The sequence below is a fragment of the Anastrepha obliqua genome, chromosome 5, assembly GCF_027943255.1.
Source record: "Anastrepha obliqua isolate idAnaObli1 chromosome 5, idAnaObli1_1.0, whole genome shotgun sequence".
NCBI lineage: Eukaryota > Metazoa > Arthropoda > Insecta > Diptera > Tephritidae > Anastrepha > Anastrepha obliqua.
The window spans coordinates 96,491,781-96,515,479 of NC_072896.1; the positions used below are offsets into that span (position 1 = coordinate 96,491,781).

General features: G+C 34.5%; 2 protein-coding genes across 2 annotated transcripts in view; both read left to right on the forward strand.

Moving 5' to 3' along the window:
- LOC129249264 (uncharacterized) overlaps positions 1-10,899 on the forward strand; it is a 43,875-nt gene extending 32,976 nt beyond the window's left edge. Inside the window, exons 2-3 of the mRNA XM_054888963.1 lie at positions 10,356-10,559; positions 10,645-10,899. Of these exons, the coding sequence (XP_054744938.1) occupies positions 10,356-10,559; positions 10,645-10,856 (416 nt within the window). The 3' untranslated portion in view covers positions 10,857-10,899. The remainder of the gene's footprint in view (positions 1-10,355; positions 10,560-10,644) is intronic.
- Positions 10,900-18,679: 7,780 nt separating this feature from the next.
- Positions 18,680-22,489, forward strand: LOC129248891 (uncharacterized protein K02A2.6-like). The gene is made up of 2 exons (XM_054888503.1): positions 18,680-18,863; positions 21,486-22,489. The coding sequence occupies exons 1-2, from the start codon at positions 18,680-18,682 to the stop codon at positions 22,487-22,489; spliced, it is 1,188 nt and encodes a 395-aa protein (XP_054744478.1).
- Positions 22,490-23,699: the final 1,210 nt, after the last annotated feature.

Sequence of the window (23,699 nt, forward strand, 5' to 3'; positions counted from 1 at the left end):
CGAGAAAACCCGGTGTGTAATAGTCTTTTTTTTGTTCAAATGTTTCGTGTACGCAGTTTATTAGTCTATGGACTTGTTCGATGGTAGTGTGTTTTTCCTGAAAACGAATTGATGATTTGGGATTATAAATATTTCGTTCTTCAATAATGGGCATATTGTTTTGAGAAAAAGGGATTCCATTACTTTAGAGGCAATAGGCAATAGGACGATGGACCGATATGATTCGACTTGTTCAGCGCTTTTTCCTTGTTAACAATTTTCGACAACTTATGTTTTTTTTATGGAATTGTATGCAAGTTTCAAACTTTGTTTAAATTCGAAAAAAAAATCACCAAAACCGAGATTCCTGAAATTTGCCGATCCTTTTTTTTGTTGTTCGTTGAGTATCCAGAAAGCTTGAAAGTTGGATTTATATAGCTTTTGTCCGCTGTAGTCGAATGTGTTGGTGCGTTACTACCATTCGGACTTCAGACAGAACGTAGGTTCGAATCTCGGTCAAACACCAAAATTAAGAAAAAGTTTTTTCTAATAGCGGTCGCCCCTCGGCAGGCAATGGCAAACCTCCGAGTGTATTTCTGCCATGAAAAAACGTCTCATAAAAATATCTGGCGTTCGGAGTCGGCTTGAAAGTGTAGTGCATCCATCATCAAAACGCACGCTACAAATAGGAGGAGGAGCTCGGCCAAACACCTAACAGAAGTGTACGCGCCAATTATATATTTATATTGTATTTTTCATAAAAAATATTAAAATTAAATAAAAAATACCCAAAATGTGAAAACTTGTCAATAAGTCATAGTGCTTTACTCATATCACGCAATTTATTTATACCTGTGATCCAGGATCGAGCACAACAACAACTACTGGATCAGACGGTTTTCATACAGACATTAAACGACATTAGCGGGAGTCTCTTACCACCTTCCTAAACTCAATAATTCCAGGCACTCTCAAAACAGCCTTTTATATCAACAAAAAATAAATAGCGTAGAAGGAAAAAACTGAGTTATTCTAAAAACTACGTTTCACCCGGAATTAAAGATTATTATATTCTTAAACCTACACGAGCATTGAAACCGAAATACAGAGCTTTTCCAGTTATGAAAATTCAAACTAGACCCCCACATGGACATATCTGTGTATAAATAGGAGCTTACTTACATTCAGCTAGACTTGCATTCCTTTATCTAAAAAATAAGCTGCTATGGGGAGACGAATTAAGTGAGTCTGCGCAGAACTTTTATTTTTAAAGAAATACAATTTTTGTATTGTACTAAATAAGTAATCGAAAGTCAAAAGAGAAAGTACGTGAGAGTAATCCCTTGTACGAATATTAATTTATTGATGCACACTGGGGTGGATGATGACGACATGTCATACATAAATATATGTCTGCAAAGCAACAACAACAAGTAACAAGAATACTCCCCCACATAAACAGTACTGCGCAAAAACCCAAGCAACTTTTTGCGCTGAGTCATAAATGCGAGATTTGTTTTTGAAGTATGCAAAACAGCCTGCGAAGAAACTACAGCAGCTCAATATTTGGACCAGTTTGGATTTTTTTCCGAATTTTTTTTTTCTTTTTATTTAATGTTCACTACTTCTTTTTTATAAAAGCATAGCTTATCATCTAACAAAAAAGCGTGTAGATCTAAATTTTAAACTTTGTACAAAAATCAAAAAGGCAGAGTTTCTTCAAAGGTTCAAGCTTTTTCACAGGAATTTCTAGAAATATTGTTGGTATGCAATTTTAACCCAATTGAATTTAAGTACAATAATAAAAAGCAAGTTTTAAATGGCTCAACGTTTCGTTGATTTCAGATTTTTTTCCTGACGGTAATGAGCATTTTCTCCATATAAAATAAAACCATCGGGCATTACTTCAAGAAATTAATATATTTAGAACAATTTCTCTCCTTAAGCATAGGATTAAAGGAAATATTTTTAAAACTTAAAAATGTAAATTTAAAATAATTAAAATCTCGGTTATTCGACAAATTGTCTGAGTAATCTTTGCATTTAAAGAAAAATGCGATAAATAAGATATAATGACTGTTGTTGTAGCAGTTCATTAAGCTTTGCAAGTACGGTTTAGCCACTCAACGTCATCATCTCGTTTAACGATAGACCCAGAAAGCATACTGTATTAACCGGTTGTATCCAAAAGGAGAACTAAAGCCCTTCTTCTGTGATGGGTGGTGGTTGAAATCCGCTGACAGCATTCGGGGGTCGGGAGTTTAGGAAATTCGTAAGAGGCTCCCGATGAATGTCGTCTAATGCCTGTCTGTCTGATGCAGCAGTTGCAGTAGTGTTAGGTCCTGAATCTCGTCAGTATAGCTCAAGAGATGTTCCTCACTCAAATGGGAGGTGACACAGCCTCCAACAAATGCCTGTAGAGGTGGTTCCTATGGTATCAATTCCACACAAATTGCTTGCTGAGCATCTTACTATGCTCCCTAACTGGAAGCATTGTAGCCTCGTTGTGAAGATGGCGCGGGAGAGACATTAGGAAGTATCCCGTGGCTGTCTTGGTGGCAGTATTCTAATAGGTCTAAAGCTTAATCCACTGCGTATCACAGGAGACTCAACGGGGGCAGCGTAGTTCGGAATCGAATTGCTATTGCCTATTACATTTTTGCGTTTGCCTCAAGTGCTACCTATCTACCTATTTAAATACTTTATTGCGTTTCTGGATCTTAGTGGAACTTGCGTTTGTTTGTGCCGAGAAGCAGAGCAAACTGTCGAAAGGGCATACAAATTAAAAAACTTAATATTATGTATGCATACTCAGACATATTTTCTTTCAAAAATTCTAATCCTTTCCATAAAGGATGGAGATATGCTCAATTATGTGGGAACAGCGTATGTAATTATAGATGGATGATCTAATATAGATAATTTTTATATAAAAAGAATGCGTTTGTGGCCCACTCCAACTGTTGATTTACGTGATGATTGAAGTACAAAAACTTGTTCAGGTTCATCCTAAATATTTCACTGCGCTCCACACCGAGATACTTGAGTCATTTGGGTTTGATTTTATTTCAAAATGTTTCCTATTTTTTCGTATATCTCGACTACATTTTTTTACGGGCGGCCTAAACAAGATTTTTTCGCACTTTCTGGGGTTCATTTTTATGTGGCAATTTTTTGTATATTTTTCGACCTGATTGAAGGTTTTTTGGATATTTAAGTTTATGGATAATACCGCTTAGCTTAGAGTGAAAAATTATGAAGTCCAGCCCACTTTTGCTAAGAAAATCTATTTTAATGCAAGAAGCAAGAAAAATATAAATAAATCCATCATTACTTAAAATATCAAACTACCTGTTTTATTTTTAAACGATTCCATTCAATGATGAGCAACTTTGTCACGTTCAAACTACTACTCAAAGAATACAAAAATACAAAAATGTTTCATCAAAGTTGCGGAAATCGATTCGATTGATGTTTCTTTATCTTGGAATACGAAGAATTTTGTATACGAGATGTTATGTTCATGTAAAATTTGAAAAACCGGCCCTAGCAAATTTTCACTCTAAGTTAGCGATTTGTTATTAGTGCGTACATGTCATGTTGAAGTATTTGGGTGAGTTCCTCCTCTAATTTGTGATGCGAGACTTGATGTTGCCCTAAAAAGGAAGGTTTAAAGCCGACTCTGATATAGAGAAAAAATGCAGAAAAGAATGGGTGGAGATGCAATATCCCACGAAGGTTTATTCTAGTGAAAGGGCAGACGACACATCGCTGCTACTGAAGTATTTAAGGGGTTAAGAGTAGTTAGAATTTTCAAAAAATTAGATTTTCTTTCATTTCATTAAATTATGATATCTTAAAAATATTGTGTGAAAATTTGAAGTGAATCCGACAAATACTTTTCGAGTTATTCTACAATTAACAAAGAGTGTTCGAGCGGAGGCAGCAAAACTTTAAATGCGTTTTTCTCAAAATTATGTTTCTTGAACTGGTGATCACTGTAACTTAAAAACCGCTTGGTAGATTACAATCAAATTTATACTGCTTTCGAAAAACATAAAAAACTTGGGCCCGATCAAAGGATTGTTTTTTTCAAAAATTTCGATTTTTTTTACAATTAATTGTCGGAAGTTTTCTCGAAAATTTGAAAAATGTTTCCTGAGAAATTTGAAAAAGCAGAAAAATCTTCGATCAGGCAGAAGATTATCTATTAATAAAACTAATTTTTTTTGAACTATTGATTTTACAAGTGCCGGTCGCCGTAGCCGAATGGGTTGGTGCGTGATCACCATTCGGAATTCACTGAGAGGTCGTTGGTTCGAATCTCGGTGAAAGCAAAATTAATAAAAACATTTTTCTAATAGCGGTGGCCCCTCGGCAAGCAATGGCAAACCTCCGAGTGTATTTCTGCCATGAAAAAGCTCCTCATAAAAATATTTGCCGTTCGGAGTCGGCTTGAAACTGTAGGTCCCTCCATTTGTAGAACAACATCAAGACGCACACCACAAATAGGAGGAGGAGCTCGGCCAAACACCTAACAGAAGTGTACGCGCCAATTATTTATTTATTTATTTTTTTATTGATTGTACAAGTAGATGAAACTCCAACGACTCCAACTGGAGAAACGGGCTCCACATAAACAGCGATAACTTTTACAATTATTAATGTTTTATGTTTTTTGTTGAAATTTTGTCAAGTCAAGTCGAAATATGACGTATTAATGCCATATTTTTATTTTTGTAAAATAAAGCAACTGACTAGCAAACAAAGAAATTATTGAAAAGCATCACTTTTTCGAACCTCTGACTACCCCGTCAATAAGCAGAATTGCCGAAAAACCAATGCACCCACAAAGAGTGACTGTTTGGTGCGGTTCATGGGCCGGCGGCATCATTGGGCCGTACTTTTTTCAAAATGAGGCCGGTCAGGCAGCTACTGTGAATAGTGTTCGCTATGGCTCAAATTGGAAGATAGTGATGTGGACGATATGTGGTTTCAACAGGACGGTACCACTTGTCACACAGTTAACGAAACAATGGCTCATTTGCGCGAAAAATTTAATGGCCGAATAATCTTACGTCGATCATGTGATTTGACACCGTTGGACTTCTTTCTTTGGGATTGTTTTAAAGAAAAGGTGTACGTCGATCAGCCAGCAACAATTCAAGAGCTAAAGGATGAGATAATTCATACAACCTCAATTATGCCTCAGCGTCATTGAAAATTATCGGATGGAGGTGTGCCGCCGAGGCCGTGGCGGCCATTTGGCCGATATTTTATTCTATGCGTAATTGAACTATACCAATATTATCATAATAAAGAGAAATGACAATAATTTCCTAAAAAAATTTTATTTGATTCAAAATCAACACCGGCCCTTGAAACTTAACCACCCTTTATTTTACCCCCTAATTTTATATGACAATTTTTTATAGTATATACATTTTTATTATTATTTTAATATATTTTTGGAAACTTCCACTGTAAGCGCAAAAGAAGCATTTTTCCTCCCAGAAGTTCATTCGAAAAAAATTGTTTCATTAGAAAAAATTTGTTCTATCATTTGCTGTTTCATAAGCGAATACGGAGCATCGAACGATGATAACTAATTCACTCCTACTAGATCCCTAATGAGAGCGCCTTTAACAGCACAGCGCATTGCTTTGCAAGTAAAGTCATAGTGGGAGTAGTTGGCAACCAGTATAGCAGTAAGTTTTAAAAGAGTTTATGTTGTGTAAAATTTGTATGTCGCCAACCAATATCAATGGAGCCATGCCAATGGCAAAGAGTACAACAAAAACGTAAACAATAACTAAAATTCCGTTGAAAATTAGAACACGCGTCATGGCGGCGCCAATTGTCTGACTGTGTCCTTTCGCTGTGTCCTTTGAAATGGTATTTCACTCGGTAGTTATGCAAAATTGGCGCCAAGCGGTGACATTTTCTCATAAAACGACATTGATAAAATCAAAGGGAAAATAAGCAACGAAAAAGCTTAAGGAAAGGGAGATAGAGGATAGTGGGTGGCGTTTTTTGATGCGCATTCAAAGCCAACTAAGTCATCACAAAAGGCCATAATTTGCAAGTAATGAAAATTTTTATCACATCATCATTTACTAGCGCACAAGTGGAAGGAAGATAAGTGAAAGCTTAGTCAGTAATTTACGAAATGCGTTAACCGTTATGCGCTTTCGCTTCAACCACATGTTGCATTCCGCATTCTGCATTTTGCAGTTTATTTCACTTTCCTTTTAATTTGAAAGCTTCTGCAGAGGGAAAAACATTTCACCAACGCAAGTGTCAATTATTTCTGATTTCCTGTATGCACACAACTACCTACACTCCCGAGCAAATATGTATGTACGAGTATAAGTGCCATAGTGGCACTGTTCAAAAGCAAAATATGTTTTAAGAACGTGGGCGCCCAGCTGACTGGGATTTCCTGTCGGAATGTGCCAATAATTCAAAAAAGGCGAAGTAATAATAAATTCGCAAGCATTCTTCTTTTGTGCATGTGTGTGTATACATACATATATATGTATATGTGTGCATATGAATTTATACGAGTTTCTTCATCAGCCTCATTACTTGGGCACTGTGATGATGTCAGCGTTGTCAATTTGCTGGCTGAGTGTACAAATACTCATAAGTATAATAGTGTGTGTGTATGTATATGTAGATGTATGTATGTATGTATGCCATAAGCATAGCATTCCTTTATGTGTGCCATCCTAGATGTTTACAATAACTTTAACCCACAACTATTCTTGGTTTTCTTCTTTTTCTTCTTCTTTACTTTTGCTTTACTATACATATCACAACGGTCGTGACAATATTTTGATTTGTTATGTGAGACCGTGAAAAGCGTAGAAAAACCTACTTTTTCATATAAAATCTTATTTGAAAATGAAAAGACAGGAAATTTATTTCCTTTAAGGTTCAAGTTACCCTAAAAAATTTAATAAATTTGTGCCATCCAAAAAAAAAACAAGAAAAAGGCACGGCCAACTAAGCAATGAGTTTCTAACGAATTGTTAACCAAAATGAGGTCATACCTGTATTATATTTTAGCGCACCTAGAAAGAAAATAATGCTTATATGTGCAGGCATTTAAAAACAAAACAAAAAATCTCTCCTTATGGTATGATTCTATTGGGGTATCCCAAGCAGTACAGATACGATGTCTATAAAGTAAATATAGGCCGATAGTCCTAGCTACTAGTGCCTTTCGTAATGTAATATAGTTATTTATAATTATATTTCTAATAAATAAATAAATAAAGTAAATATGAATCGAAAATGTAGGAAAATTTTTCGAATAATAAAGAATGGACACGAAAAATATTGGTCGGTATAAACTATCAAATAACTTGTTTACTTTTTATTATTTTTATTTAATTTTCTTCTTTACCAGTTTTTGGTACAGCATCTGCTGCTTTCTGCCAATTCATTTTAAACTGTTGCTTATTTTTAATTTTTTTTTTATTTTTAGCAATTTCCTTTTAACAATTGCCCAATATTTTTCAGTGGCTCGCAGTTATGGACAGTTTGATTGGTTGGGGCCTTTTGAACAATATTTACCCCGTGATTTTCATATCAGTTGATGGCAAGACGGCTATAATGACACGTTGCTAAATCCGGCCTGAACAAAACTGAGTCTGTATGTTGTTTTATAAATGACTGCAAACGTTTTTGCAAACACTCCTTCAAATAAATTTTTTTGGTTCATAATGTCCGTGGTAATGAAAGTTTTGCTCTTCATACTACACTAACAGATGGAACTTGTCCAATATTTTTAGCTTAAGGGCGCTTGGGACTCCTCCTCTGTTAGTTGCAGTATAAGACTCAGTGCCCCGAATCTGCTTAAAGTCGGCTGTTTCATCGTCCATATTCAAGGATGTCTTGACTGTATAATTTTTGCGCACGTGTTGTATTATTTTTCTTTTGTTTATTATTTCGATCGGGTTTTACATTCTTTTTATATGATCGTAAAACTTCACATTTGTGCATTTTTTGGACATAATCTTTCGACATATCAACCTGTTTTGCAGCATCTCGAAGTGAAGGTCAAGTTTTTTTCGAAATAATGGTACCACTTCTTTGGCTTTTGACTGCGATGAAAATCCGTTTTTTTTTCTTCCACTGCCAGGCCTTCGATCCCCCGACAAGCTTTTACAATATTAAACAGTTTTTCGACATAAGTTATCGTACTTTTCGGACAATTTAAAGTTTATGTTATGGCATTCTGCGACAAATGAAAACTTTTGCGCACAATTTTCTCCGCAAGCTCACAATTAACCGAACACATTTTGAAGAATGCGTAGAAGTTACAAAAAGTGAATATGCCAGTTAGTAATGACAACAAGCTCTATGAATGTTTATACTTATTTTTTATTAACAAATAATTTTACGCATTTTCCATTCTCTATACAGTGTACTCTCCCTAATGCGGGCATCTAGTGGACTGAAAAATTTCTCCGCTTTTAAGAAAACTGTAAAATAAGTAAATAATGTTTTCTGAAAGATATTTATCCTTTAACTAGTTTAATCCAAACATGTTTGTAAAATCTTAGACGCAAAATATTAGTTTGGGGAAAAAGAAGTCCATTATTTTTTCAGTAGATAGCTGATAGTGATCGATATCTCGTAAAGTATTGGTCCAACAATTTAAAGTTTATCCTCGTTGTCAAGGTGACATTTCACAATAAAAAAAATATTTTGTCTTCTTTGGTTTGTTCCATTCAGTTGTGAGTTACAGGGTGTTAATAATGGAAGTAAGCAAAGAGAAAATTCGGTGCATTTTAGAGTTTTTCTTTGATAAAGGCGTAAATGCAAGCCAGGCCGCTGAAATCGTAAATGAAATTTTGGCTTCGTCGGTTCCGTTTTTTAATGTTAACGATGCACCTCGCACAGGCAGGCCTGCCGTCGGAAGTGTCGATTAAATCACATAAATAATCGAAGTTGACCGGCATGTTAGCAGTCGTAGCATAGCCCAGGAGCTAAAAATCGAACATCAAACCGTTTTAACCATTTACCACTACGTGAAAGTAATGGATTTCCAAACTCCAACTTGGATTTCTCCAAACTAATATCTAAATACGGCAAAAAATATCAAAAAAATACTAAGGAATGCAGAACGAAATTTCGTCTTACAATTTGATGTTCTACGATTGATACCACACCCAACTAATTTATTCCTTCTTTAGGGCATGGGCAAAAAAAATGTATGGACGTGTGCCTATCTTTTTATTAAGTCTCAGTATCGTTCAGAAAAGATTTTCAGTTTATGGTTATTTTTTACTATTATAGTATTCGGGTAAACTCCTCTAAAAGTTACTTGGTGTACTTGCAAAATTGGCATTGCCAAGCTCACTATTATTAGCTCACCCAAACCAATTGACTAGGCCATATCGAAGGAATGTATTCCAAAACTTCAGTTCAACAAGCAGTTACAGTTCTGCTAGTTAGAAGAATTAAGGAATGAACTGTGAACTCTTGGTGCTTCTAACTGCCCATGAGGAAGAAGAATTGAAAGAATTTCTTTCACACTTCAGCGTCGTACATTATGAGAGGCTTATAGATCATGTCTTCTGTTCATGTAAAGAGTACAACCTAATTGGTTACACTCCAATTGGGAAAACTATCAGTTGAATCTTTTGGAAAATTTACAGCCATATTTATTATGCATTATATAAAATCAACTTCTGGAAAATTGTGGCTTTGACAACGCTGGTAGTGGAATTTCTATGATTCGCTGGCCGCCACGATAACTCAGCTCCAGGTTGTCTGCAAGGAAAAATTCAAATGGCATTTTACTCCTTATGAATATAGTTTCACTATGAGCTATTGAAAAAAAATGTTTTCGAAAATTAATATATCTGCGATGGTTGAAAGACAAAGTTTGTTTTTTCGCAAATTTTTTCCTGGGATTTTTATTTATAAAAAAAAGGCATGCTTGTATCTTATTTTCCGTAGTTTATGATAGAGACAGATATTATTTCGAGATTCGTGTCAAATTTGACAGCAATCAACCGAATAGTTCTCGAGATATCATGGCGGCCGTATAGAAAAATGCTGTTTTGAGAAAACTATTGCTATTGCTCGCGTGCTTTCTCAGTATTATGGAGCGCGCCGAGTTCATCGATCACGCATAACTTCGTCAATTTAACGAATTTTGTCATGAAATTTTGCCCAGAGTTCTTTGAAAGTATAGTAAACAAGAATCGGTAAAAAAATAATCGATATTTTTAAGCCGGGGAATGGGAATCCCCCCTTAAAATAAATATTTTGTTATTTACCTAGTAAAAAACTAATATAGCCACACTGAAATTCCTCTTATTAAATATTCTTTTATTCTAATTTTATTAACTGTACAGCCAACCAGCCAAGACAATTGGAATGCTGGCACTGCAGCTCGGAGACCATTGGTGCCGAGGACTTCTGCGACGTAACCTTTGATGAGGATAACATTCCCAGGCCAGAAGTGATGAAGGAACATAACATCAGCGTTTTGCGTAATTGCAGCAGCACCACACATTCGGAGCACGAGCGACCTGTTTGTCGCAAAACTGTGGAAGAGAGTGAGCGCATCTAATACCCAACAAGAATAACTGTACATATGTAATTACTAACATTTCAACTTTCCTGGTATTCCTTTCCTTGTAGTCAACGGCAAAACGATCACAAAACGCTTTTGCTATTACACCAACAAGTCGGATTCGCTGGAGCATTGCATGGAGGAGCTAACCGAAAATAATGTTAAGCGAATATTTTGCCAGGATTGTCTCACCGATCAATGCAATGGTGGCGGCCAACAATTTGTCTCATGGCTCAGCCAATTGCTACCATTAGTGTTGGCTAAAGCGGTGTGCTTTTAAGTTATAATAGAATTAGACAAATTCGAGCTATGGGCAGTTTTAGTTAGGAAATTAAAAAATCAATTTTACGTAATGATTTAAAAAAAAAAATTAAATTTATATTCTTTTTGATGCTATTGATTTGAAAAATAATATTGTAAGAATATTAATACGTAAAAGTTATTTACTTATTTAGTACATTTTTTTATAATAGAAAGAAAGTAGTTCAACTGTGCTTTTTGGTTGCCAATTGGTTGTTGTAAATTGGCCTTTAAATGGAGTTTCACAATTCATATTTGGACGCTGCGTTTTAGTACTTAATGACTGTGAGTTACAAAAAATAAATTAAATTTATGAAAGCAACAATGCTAATTTGTTTATAGAAACAGTGATTTTTAACCCATTATTTTAATCATCTAAAAAGCAGGAAGTTGGATTACTAATTTCGACGTGAAAATATTTTAGCCTTAGCGGTAAATATTTCGCAAGCAAATTATCGGCTTATGTTTTGCTAAACCTTGAAAATGCTGATTTTTTTCAAACGTAAACAAATAATTAAAATTTTTTTTTTAATTAATTAAAACTTAATCAATGACTTTTGAATGTCAATCTAATATCCAGGTGCTTCGCCGTCGTACCGCTAATACCTCACCGAGTTTTCGATGAAAGGCGAAACATTTTTTTTTTGTCAAATTTTGTTTTTTTTTTGTTAAAAAAACCTAATACCTTAATTAATTATTTTTTGAAAAATTTATATGTCTACTTAAATTTATTTTATTTTTTTATAAATTCGGTAAAAGAAATTTTAATATGGCGGTAGATACTTATGAAATGAGACTTTTTTCAATTTCAAACGTTTATTAACAAAAAAAATTTAATCTTCAAAATAATAGCCATCGCTAGCGACACATTTTTTCCATCTCTCAGGCAATTTGTGGATGCCGCGCCAAAAAATTGGTCGTCTTTTGGCTTCATCGTGAGAATTGAAGCGCTGCTCGGAAAGTGCATGGCCCATCGATGCAAACAAATGATAATCGGAAGGCGCCAAGTCTGGTGAGTAAGCCAGCGGTTCCCAATCGTACGTCTCCACCAATTCCCGGGTCGCTCTTGTTCGATGTGACGGTGCATTGTCATCAAGACAAATTACTTTGTGACGCCAATCGGCATATTCTGGGCGTTTTCGGTGTATAGCGCTATCCAAATCGGCCAATTGTCGTTGGTAGCGTGCGCCGTCGACTGTTTCACCTGGTTTTAATAGTTCGTACCGAATCATACCACGCTGATCCCAGAAAACACACAGCATTGCCTTGCGGCCGAAGCGATTTGGTTTGGCCGTTGTTTTTGGCTTGTGGCCGGGCGGACCATAGGATCGTTTACGGTTGGAATTGGAGAAATACATCCATTTTTCATCACCCGTAACGATTCGATGCAAAAAAGACGTGCTTTTGAGCCGGGAGAGCAGCATTTCACAAGTGGTTTTTCAGTCAGTTCATGCGGCACACATCTTCCGACCTTTAAAATCATACCCATGTCTTTCAAACGTTTGGAAATGATTTTTTGGGTCACTCCCAATTGCTCTGCTATCATCCAACAATGCTTGCCATTTGGCGCCCTCAAACTTTTTCGGTGGCCGGTCACGGTCCTCGTTCTACACGCCAAAATCAACTCTTCGGAATTTTTCAAACCACCTGAAGCACTGTGCTCTACTTAGAGCATGTCCACCATAACCTTCTATAAGCATTTAATGAGCTTGACAAGCGTTCTTCAACTGATAACAGAAAATCAACGATGTCCGCAAATCGTAGTTTGAAGCCACGAAATTCGGCATTTTTAAGAGCGACAAAAATGCATTGTTGTATGAAACGTAACAAATAATGAACTGAATGTTGTTGACTGATGACAGGCGAAAAAAACAAGATATTTGGGAAGGTTTAAAAATACTCCTAGCGACATCTATGGACTAATAGGCGAAAGTCTCATTTCATAGGTATATCCCTATTATTTTACCTAATTTTCTTTTAATTTTTGTTATATTTTTTAATTAATTTAATTAATTTTTTTTCTTACTACTTGTTAACAAATTTAGTTAACAAATTTAGTTTCTTGCATTTTTTTCCAAAACAAAAAAAAAAACACAAATAGATAAATTTAAAATTAAATTACAGTAGGTTCTGTTTTTATGCGGCTTTTTTTTATGCGGTTTTGAAATAGTGCGGTTTTTTTTTTAATTACAAAATGCATGTCGACCTATCGGGAATTGTATATATAAACAAGATTCTAAACCAGCTAAGCAAAAACTCATCACAGATTACATCAGAAATGCTAACCCTACAAGTATGGAACCGCCTGCATAACCATCTAGATCAGACGTGTACATTTCCTCAAGTGACGAAACTGATTTTACGCCAAATCCTAAACGAACGCGCAACATGCGGGTATTGTCTGATTCTATTTCTGACAAAGTAAAAATATATCTAGTTTCTGACGTTTCTTAAATAAAGATATAATTTTCAAAAATACAATATTTTGTTTATACGATTTTATTTAATTATTTCAGATTCATGCGGTCTATGGAACGTATCTATAGTTATAATATGGGACTAGTGCGATTTTTTATGCGATTTTATTACATTATTTCAGATTTATGCGGTTTTAGCACTTTGAAACGTATCTATAATTTTACTATAGAACTAGTAGCTTTTTTTATGCTGTTTTTTTTTTATGCTGTTTCTTGCGGAACGTATCTACCGCATAAAAACAGAACCTACTGTATTTAGTTGTACGCTTATCTTTTTAATATTTTTAAATAAATTTATATTTCTGCTCAAATTTATTTGATAATTTTTTTGCAATTCCTATATAATTTTTTTTTTCCAAATCTTTTTTTGGTACAAACAAGTTATGATATTTAAATTCTTGTCGAGTTTTTTGATTGGTTTTCTTGGTTTAGTCAAATTATAAAAAAAAATAACAGTAAAGTTTTAAATTTTTTTAAATAGATTTATTTTTCTGTATATTTTATATTGTATTTTTCTGCTTAAATTAAAACTTAAAATTAATTTATTTAGTTTTTAAAACTCAAAATTAATTTAATTCATTTTTAGTTTAATTTAATTAGATTTTAGTTTTATTAATTAAATTAATTTTTATTTTGTATTTTTATTTAGGTTCGGTACAAACAATTTATAATTTCTTAATTTTTTGTTCAACAAAAAATATTAATACTTCAGCATAGTTTTTTTTTAAATATATTTATTTTTCTGCTTACATTAAAAGAATAAAAAAACTATAACTTCAAAATTAGTTTTAAATAAATTTATTTTTTTACTTACTTTTTCTGTAATTTATTTTTTGTTTTTTTTTTCAATATTTTTTTGGATGCTTATCAAAGTTTTTGGTTAAGAACAAATAATTTGTTTCATCAACTTCCAAAAAGAAAAAAATTTAAATAATTTATTTCAACTAAACTTATTTTTCTACTTGAATTTGTATACAAAAATTGATAAATTCAAAATTCCGAACTTGTCAGTTGAAAACAAAAAATGAATTATTTGCCTAGATGGTTTAAGCCCAGAAGAGAAATAAATTTGAAATTAAATATAGATTAAGTAATTTTGTTAGCTTAATTTTTTTGTTTTTTTCGAAGTGGCTGCGAGGCACTTTTTCGTACTATTAAGTATTGGGTTTTGGGAATAAATTTCCGCCCTCGTAAAAGAGGTGTCACTGCTGATACTATTTTTGTGTTCGCTCTAGTAATACACTGGTGATTTGAAGGTGTATATGTGAGGTCTCGATCGCAGTAGTTGACTTTCGTTTGAAGCGTAAAGATCCTTTCTTATCTGACGTCAAAAATGTCTACGTTCGACCCGAAAAAACAGCATTTGCGTGAAGTCATGCTTCATTATTACCTTTCAAAGAAAAGTGCAGCTGATGTTGACAGCTCAACCGTCAGTAAATGCGATGGGAATGGTACAGAAAGTAAGTAACTGAAAGCCACATCAATTGAAAGAGAGCGATATCGAGAGACGTTTGGTGACGTGTGAGATGCTTCTTGAACGGCAGAAAAGGTTTGTTGCATCTCATCGTGACTGGGGATGAAAAATGAATCTATAATGAAAGCGTCGGAAATGCTGGAGTCTGCCAAGTGAACCAGGCCTATAGGCAGCGAAAAAAATATTCATGCTGCAAAGGTTATGTTGTGCATCTGGTGGAATCAGAAAGGCGTCATCTTTTATGAACAACTTAAACCATCTGAAACCGATGGGAGCTAATGCGTTTGAATAGCGATCTCAAGCGGCCGGAATGGGGCGTTAGACATGACAAACTGATTTTGCTGCATGATAACGCCAAGCCACAAGTTACTAAATCTTTCCAGAAATACTTAGAAGGACTGAATTGGGAAATCTTGACATACCCACAGTATTCCACGGACCTTCGGATTACCATCTGTTCCGATCAATGCAGTCAGCCCTTATTGGAGAGCGGTTGACTTCTTACGAGAGCATCGTAAAATGGCGCAATTAATGGATCAAGTCAAAAGAACTCGAATTTTTCGTCAGAGGAATCCGTATGGACGGAAAATTATTTCCATACCGAATAGATATTAGAAGTACTCGCTCATCCTTCTTAAGATTTCATTCCGCAATAGCCAAATATCTTTCTATTGCTCTGAGTTCTGCCATGTTCATTCAGTTGCAGCTACTTTCCATATATTTTTTTTATTTATAATTTTTTTCCATACATTTTTTTTGAACAAACCCAAAGTGGAGTTTCAGCAGTTCGATCGAATCTTTTTTTTCTGTATTAATGTTGTTTTATATTGTAACGGATTTATGGAAAAATATTCAAAAATTGCTTGGCCATTCTAGTAATGTAGAATGGGAACAAACTATCATAGAAACGAACTACTTTCCTTCTTTTATTATATTACAGTTCAGAGTTTAAGTATAAATTGTAATAAAATAGTATAAATTCTAGTAAAAAGAAATCCATTATTTTGCATGAAATGCGATTCAGCAGCAATACGAAGATGGAAATTCGGTTTATGTGGTTTAATTGCCTAGCACCTGGAACTGGCCTGACACTGGCATTGAGCTTCTTTTTGCATTCAGCTTCATTCGTATAGGTCCAAACGGCTTTTTGTGTATTAATTAGCTCCTTTGCCTTCCAGAGTGTTGACTAAATTAAAATTGCGCTTGATCGATTGTTTTAGTATCAGGACCATAAACACAATTCACAGTTCACTAGGCACATTTTCAGTCGCCTTGATTGCATGTTTAACTTTTTCAAAGATAATGTGTATCTTCTCTTTGCTGATGTGCATCTTTAAGGCGCGCTGAAACAATACTGGGTAAAGCAATACCAGAACTGTCTGAGACATTTATTTAGTAAGATATCTTACCTTTCTAATGTGATTTAGTTTAGCCTGATTGCGCGTAGGCAACGCAAGCTTGAGGCCCTATACTGCAATGGGAGAAACAGGAACTGATGTTAATGAACGCAAGCTAGAAATTACTAAAGCCGTCTAGAGACGCAAAATAATGGGTTTTTTACTCTTTTTTTTTAGAATTACTTGCACAAATATTGAATTTTACTATCTCTTTAGAAATTCTAAAATTTTTTTAATAAAAAATCAAAAGTATTATAGCTTTTAATTGTTGAAAATATTTGTTAAAAATCATTTAACTTATTTTAGTAATATTGAAAGACTTTTAAATATTTAGCTGCTTTGTTTAAATTTAATTTTAATTAGTTTTAAACTATTTATTAAAAGAAATGTAGTCTAATTTCAAAGAAAACTCTAATCTTTAATTTTTAAGTCAGCAAAATCATTAATTGAATAGCAAAACAAAGCAAACAAATTAAGTCATTAGAGCACAACAACCACTTGTTGCATTTTCAAATACATACATACATACATCCAGACAAACATAGATTGCCATAGTAGGCATGGAACGCAGTACCAAATTTCGAATTTAATACAAAACTTAAAACAATAAAATCTACATACAAATATTGTAATTATTTTCACAAGAAAAAAACAAAAACACATTTAACACACTAAGTATTTATGTATGTATGCATGTCTGCCTAGCTATATAAATTCATGTTATAGTATATAAATCGTTGTTCTTTTCAAAATGTTACATAAACCTGTTCTTCAATCACAAAAAAAATATTCATTAGTCAACCCAGCAACTCTGAATGAAATAACAAAAACTACAATAGATTTAAAATATACATACCCACATACATTTAAGCACATTCTTACCTTAACACACACAATATCAATTCCTTAATGTACGATTAATTGTAAAAAATATTCAAAAATCAAATTGTCCGCCGAATCCAGATAACTAAGAAATAAAGTTCATAAAATTAAACAAAAAAATGTGTTTCGGTCCTTCAAGCATATGAAATATCCGATGTGCAGAAAAGCTTTGAATACAAATGGTCAACATAATAGGTGGCGCAAAATTAATCATACAATTTTGTTTTTGAAAATTTTGTTTACAAAAAATAAAAACAAAAAGAATTTCAGTATTTGAAATATTTCATTTGGCATTTTCGCGTTCTATTGCTGTTTATATGCGGCAACTGTCTAGATCGCTAGTGTTAAATAGGATTGACGTACGACGCCATTTGCAAAAATTATAAATCTTACGATAGGATGATTAATTTTGCGCCACCTCGTAATTAACTTAAATAAATAACATTTGCCCACCACAAATAGCTGGAGAAGCTAAATCAAGACATTTATCATAATAACAAAATTTTGTTGTTGTTATTGTACTTTAACGCAAATTTCATAGACGTATTTCAGCCAAAAAATTTTTAGATTTAGGGAATAAGAAGACTACTCAGATTCTATTACTATTTGGCTCTGCCTAAACGGAAAATTTAAGCACTTTGAGAGACTTTGAGACTTTTTGAGGAGAGTTTCCCATAAGAGGATTCTAACATTTGTAGTAAATTTTATGTGACTGCTCCTAGTGCACCGTCCAGTGAGGAAGATTTTAAAATGAATATTCGTATTTAGCGAGCTGTGTGTGCCACTGCAGTGTATTTCAAACGGAAGTCACGGCTTTAAAGGAGTGACTTACAGCGATAAAAACGCGAGTATTATCCACAAATGAAGTCTTCATTTACTCAGACTGTCAAGCAGCTATAAAAGCGTTAGAGTTCAGAACACAGTCGTCAAAAATAATCACGGAATATTTTAAACTGCAAAGCAGATGAACTTGCCCGAATTGGTACAACTCTTGATAGTCAATTGGATAAAACATTGATACCTATGGCCATAGTCACTTGTACATTACTAATAGATAGGAAAACCATCAACAGGGTAAATACAATTTAGCAAAACCTGACTACAAGCGAACTAAGCAAAAAGACATGGCCGAAATGGAACAGCGATCGCTCAAAAAGCCTTTTGAGATTTAATAGAGAAGGTACAGGTAACAGGATAGGTGTATTAACTAGTCATTGCCTAACAGGTAACTACGCCTCCTTTGTGAGTTTGTGAGAGTTTACACGCTTGCTATTGCATTCTTAACCTTCCTATACCCGTGAGACCGAGAAAATGATTTTACGTAAATTTTTGTTTTTCTAGAAACTCTACAAAGTTGAATTTACTGCTAGCTTCCGGTTTTCTTGCAAGCTCTATATTAGTGTTGTTTGGCGTTTGCACTAGACAGGCGTGTTGGTGATTTTTATAAAAATTGGTCTGTGAGACCGACGCGGTTATGTGCAATTTTTTGTGAAGTGAAAGCAGTTATTTTATTTTTTGTTTCTTTCTTATTTTTTTACGTTTTACTATTTTGCAGGTACTTTTTAATATTATAATGAATGAAGAGCAAATCAGACTTTTGGAGGAAAAAAATTCGACTTCTGATTATGAGGATGAAAATGACAGCGACGTTGAAGACTTTGTTGCAGGAGATGTAGAAAGTTATGATACCGAGCAAGCAGATGATGAAGACATCGACGAGGAGTTGAATGAGATAGATGATAGAGAATTTTATCTTGGTAAAGAAGGACACTCTAGGTGGAATAATGATGCTCCGTCAAATCGTTTAAGACGTCTCGCTAGGAATATAGTCACTCAACTGCCAGGGCCTAGAAAAGCAGCAAAAAACTTGAAGGAAATAGGCGAGGTTTGGAGATTATTTTTTACTGAAGTTGTTATAAATCGTATTGTAAAGTATACTAATGAACATATTGATCTCATAAAACCTAATTTTTCAAGAGAAAGCGACTGTACCTATACAGGCAACATAGAAATCGAAGCCCTTTTTAGGCCTTTTAATCTTTGCTGGAGTTAGGAGAAATAGTCGCTTCAATGCTAAAGATTTTTTCAAAACAGATGGTTCCTCTTCGGAAATATTTCGATTAACTATGAGCTGGAATCGCTTTTATTTATTAATGCGTTGTCTAAGATTTGACAATAAATTCATGCGAGCGGAAAGGACTGCCGTAGATAAACTAGCTCCAATAAGGGAATTATTTGAAGAAGTTGTAGCCGCGTTTCAAAAATACTACAGTGTGTCCCAGTTTAGTTTGACGTTTTTATTGCAAATAAATATTTTTTAAGCTAGAAAAGGAATGTTTTCTTTTTTTTTTTAAGAGGTAAAAGCGTAAGTTTTCCTTTTAAGGCAGATTTTTACATGAATTGCGATATTATTTCAAGACTAAAAACTAATATAATTTATAATTTATGTATTGTCCAACAAGTGTTTTTCAGTTATTATAACTTATTTTTATTTATGTAAATAAAAAAATATGTTATTGTTTTGTTTTTGTAGTACTTAAGAAAAAAATATCGATTCTGATGGCTTTTTTGTTCTCTCTTTCTCTCTTTCTTTTTGTTAATCACTTAAAATCAATAAAATAAGTGAATACAAATTTAATGCGTAGTTTTATTTTTTTATTACATCTACGGGATTGAAAAATAATAATTTGTTTTTAGTTTTGTTTGAAAAAACTAATATTTTATGTAGTTTGAACTTTCGGTCTGTGAGACCGTGCGCGGGTATATGTGTTACAAAAATTAACGCGGGTATAGGAAGGTTAATAGATGTAGCGGATATAGCGCATCTAAAACTAACAAAGCTTTGCTCGTTGATAAAAGCTACAGAATGGTTTAAAAAGGAACCCATAATGAAAGGAAAAGTTCCAGTGGATATTCACAATGGATATTCGAGAGATCAAGTGTATCACATTGGCAGTTGCCAGACCTACCTACCTACTTACCGTGTGAACGCTGCAATGAACGCTGCAATGAACGCTTGGTGGGTCTGCATGCCAAATACGCTCAAGCAGTGTCAGATGTAAGGTTGACTTCTCGCATTCATTAATGCTTCAAAGGATATTTAATAGATACTGGTATATTACCTATTAAAAACTGGAATTTGTGGGCTGCAAAATAATTTGCACATGCAATAGCGCGATATTTGGCGAATTCCAGACGAATGGAAATCAAAAACATTACTAATCTGCCTAGCCTTCATACAGAGCCATTCTCTTTTTTTGCACAAACCAATAAACAGACTGACAAGTAATTTTACTAGAAACCAGAGTATATTTTCTAAGGGGTTTCCGACATGCTGGATTTGAATCCATGGTCACAACAACGCATGATAACTCAAATTTACGATATATTTCAACCAAAAATAGAAAATAAAAAAAAGAGTTTTTGCCTATATATCAGTTTAAGTAGCGTCACAATTTCTTTATTTCTAAAAAACATACGCAGCATCTTATAGTACAAGTCTTCTTCATTCGAATGCCGTTGAATTTATTCTTTTCATATTTTTTAGTTTTCTGTATTTCTACGTATAATAAGTATAAGAACATAAAAGCGCAGGCTATTCAATTTTCATATGCACAAAAAATTAACCCATTGCGTTCGATACCGCCACAGTGGCGGCATTCGCAAGTCCTCGTGAAATTCAGTGCCGCCAGTCTAGCGGCAAAATATTATTTAGAGGAAAGGAAAGATTTCCAATTTTTAATATTTTAAAATATGCAGCTTAGAGTCTTTAAACACACGTATTTTTAACAAAAGCAAAAAGAAAAATTAATACAAATGTAAAAAATCTTTAAATCTCATTCAAAATAAATTCAGTTTTTCAATTTCAATAGAAAAAATTTCACATTGTCGGATAGTATGTTATTTGTTTTTATTGCTACAGTTGATGCTTTTCACAAGAATTTTATTTTTTTTATTAATTCCCTTTAAATGCTGTGAAAAAACGAAACAAAAAGGTCAAAGATAAATAAAGAGTGCTATTTTTTCTATTTAAATCGAAAAATTAAATTTATTTTCAATGTCTTGGCAGACTGTGTATGTAGATACATAAGTGTTCTTAAACACAATAAATCAGTTTTAAAGAACTATACTTATATAGCAGATTTTTTACGCTTGTCACCTATCACCGTCCACTCTTGGGAATTTTCACCACAACAAAACCAGTCCCCAACGTAATTTCGAACACAATGCTTCGTCGATCAATTTTTCTCAACGCGTACCACTTCAATTTGGTACACCGCGCTGGTCTTAGAATGGGCAATGCTGTAATCCCGTCTACTCTTCGAGGGTCTATTTTGAAAACTCTACATGCACCACATCCTGGCATCGTCAAAATGAAGGCCGTTGCTCGAAGTTATGGAGTTCATGTCAGCAAAATCGTAACGATCAACCCCAAACAACAACGCACCACTGGGAATCTGCAAAACGTCCATGGTCCCGCCTGCATGTGGATTTCGCAGGTCCTTTTCGAGGCAAATTATTCTTCATACTCATCGACTCCTACTCTAAATGGCTTGAAGTGGCCGTCGTTAATTCAACTTCATCAGCGGCCGCTATTAAGGTGTTACACCAAATATTCGCCATGCATGGGCTACCTGATGAGCTCGTGTCGGACAACGGAACAGCTTTCACATCTGAGGAGTTTAAGAACTTTATGAAGAACAATCTAATTCGACATATCCGTTCTGCACCGTTCCATCCTTCTACAAACGGGCAGGCGGAGCGAATGGTTCAAAGTACCAAAAATTATTTGAAGAAAGCAGAGCCTGGCATAAACATCGATCTCAGCCTGGCTAGATATTTGTTCCACCAACACACCACTCCGCACTCAACAACGAACCGCTCGCCTGCAGAGCTACTGTTCAATCGTGAGCTAAAAACTTATTTCGACAAAATTCAACCTCACGAAATAGTTTACGGTAAGGTCACCGACCCTGTCAGTACTAAACCTTTTATTTCAGGCAGTCCAGTATGGGTTCGTAATCATTCGACGGGCCCGAGATGGATCGAGGGCCTGGTGGAAAATCAGGCTGGGCCTATATCTTATGAGGTTCGGTTGAACGATTCTAGGGTCATCAAACGACATCAGGACCAGCATCGTAGTCGGGTGGCATCAGAAGATTCCGATTGCGAAAGACTGTCAACCGAAGACGTCGAAGCCAGCACAATCCAATCATCTGATGAAGTTGATTCAAGTACTTCTGGTCACGTCGTGGAGACTCAATCGCCAGGGCCATCAACGAATCTACAGCCTGTCGCCTCGTCATCGCCTACACCGGAAGAACCGCGCAGATCGAAGCGCGACCGACAGGCCCCACAATTCTACTCCGCCTCTGGGTGTTAAGGGGTGTCATGTATGAGAAAAACACAGACGTAATTGAGACACCGACCGAACAAGTTGTCCCGCGGATTCCAATATTTTACACATACACTACATACATATGTATACCAGAATTACACAGTTTCACTTTAATAAATATCATACGTTCAATACATAACATTTTCTATATTAATATCCGTATATTGCTTTAAATGACTAAGGGAGAAATAACTCCGAAAAGCTAAATTTGCTCCGACTAGCTGCACTTCCATGAGAGAAATTTACCGATCGCAAGGGGTTAAAAATGGCAATTGGCAATGGCAAACCTCCGAGTGCATTTCTGAAAAAGCTCCTCATAAAAAACCATTTAGGTTAAAACGTTAGGTCCCTTCATAGGTGAAACAACATCGAGACGCACGCCATATGGTAAATAGGAGGACAAGCTCGGTCAAACATCTAACAGGAGTGTAAAGGCCAATTTTTTTATGTTTTTAAGAGTTAAAAATGTTTACTCAATCCTTTTCTCATTTTTTATCAGAATATGTATGGAGAATTTGTTTATGATAAAATAAAAGGGTCAAATGCCTTCGCCGAACCTCAGTGGAATTTCATAAATTACACAGCTCATTGAAAAAAGTATTGAAAGTAATTTCTTTCGCTTGTAAGCTTAAACATAAACTGATAACGATATGCAAAATGAAAACATGTACAAAAATTTTAATTGGTCCTTATATTTTAGGTTCTTGTTCCCACATTTCTCAAGGTATTTAACACTTATGGACCATTTTTAGCTGCTAAATACCTTTTTTTGAATAACACACAAAACCTTCTCACCGAATAAATATCTTTGAAGTTACGGGTAAGTAAATGCTTCATCCAACGAAATATACACATGTGATCAAAATAATAAGTACACTAGAAACGATATATTTAAAAGTAGTATTTTGTTCAACTTTAACATCTCTGTGAAGTAGTTGTTAACCATACTTGCGGTGTTATGTCTGGCAACTCTGCTCAGTATAAAAACAAAGCGTCACTTGACGTAACTGTAAATTTTTATTGACGTTGTTTAATTTGAGCGCAATTTCAGTTGATCAAAATAATAGGTACATTCGTCTTGTTGTATAGATTTGCGTTATAAAATTTTGATTTTGATGTTTTTCTGCTTCGAATTGGTAAGGGTATTATGTGTAGAAGCTTACTTACCAAAAATAAAACAATTTTTTATGCAGCC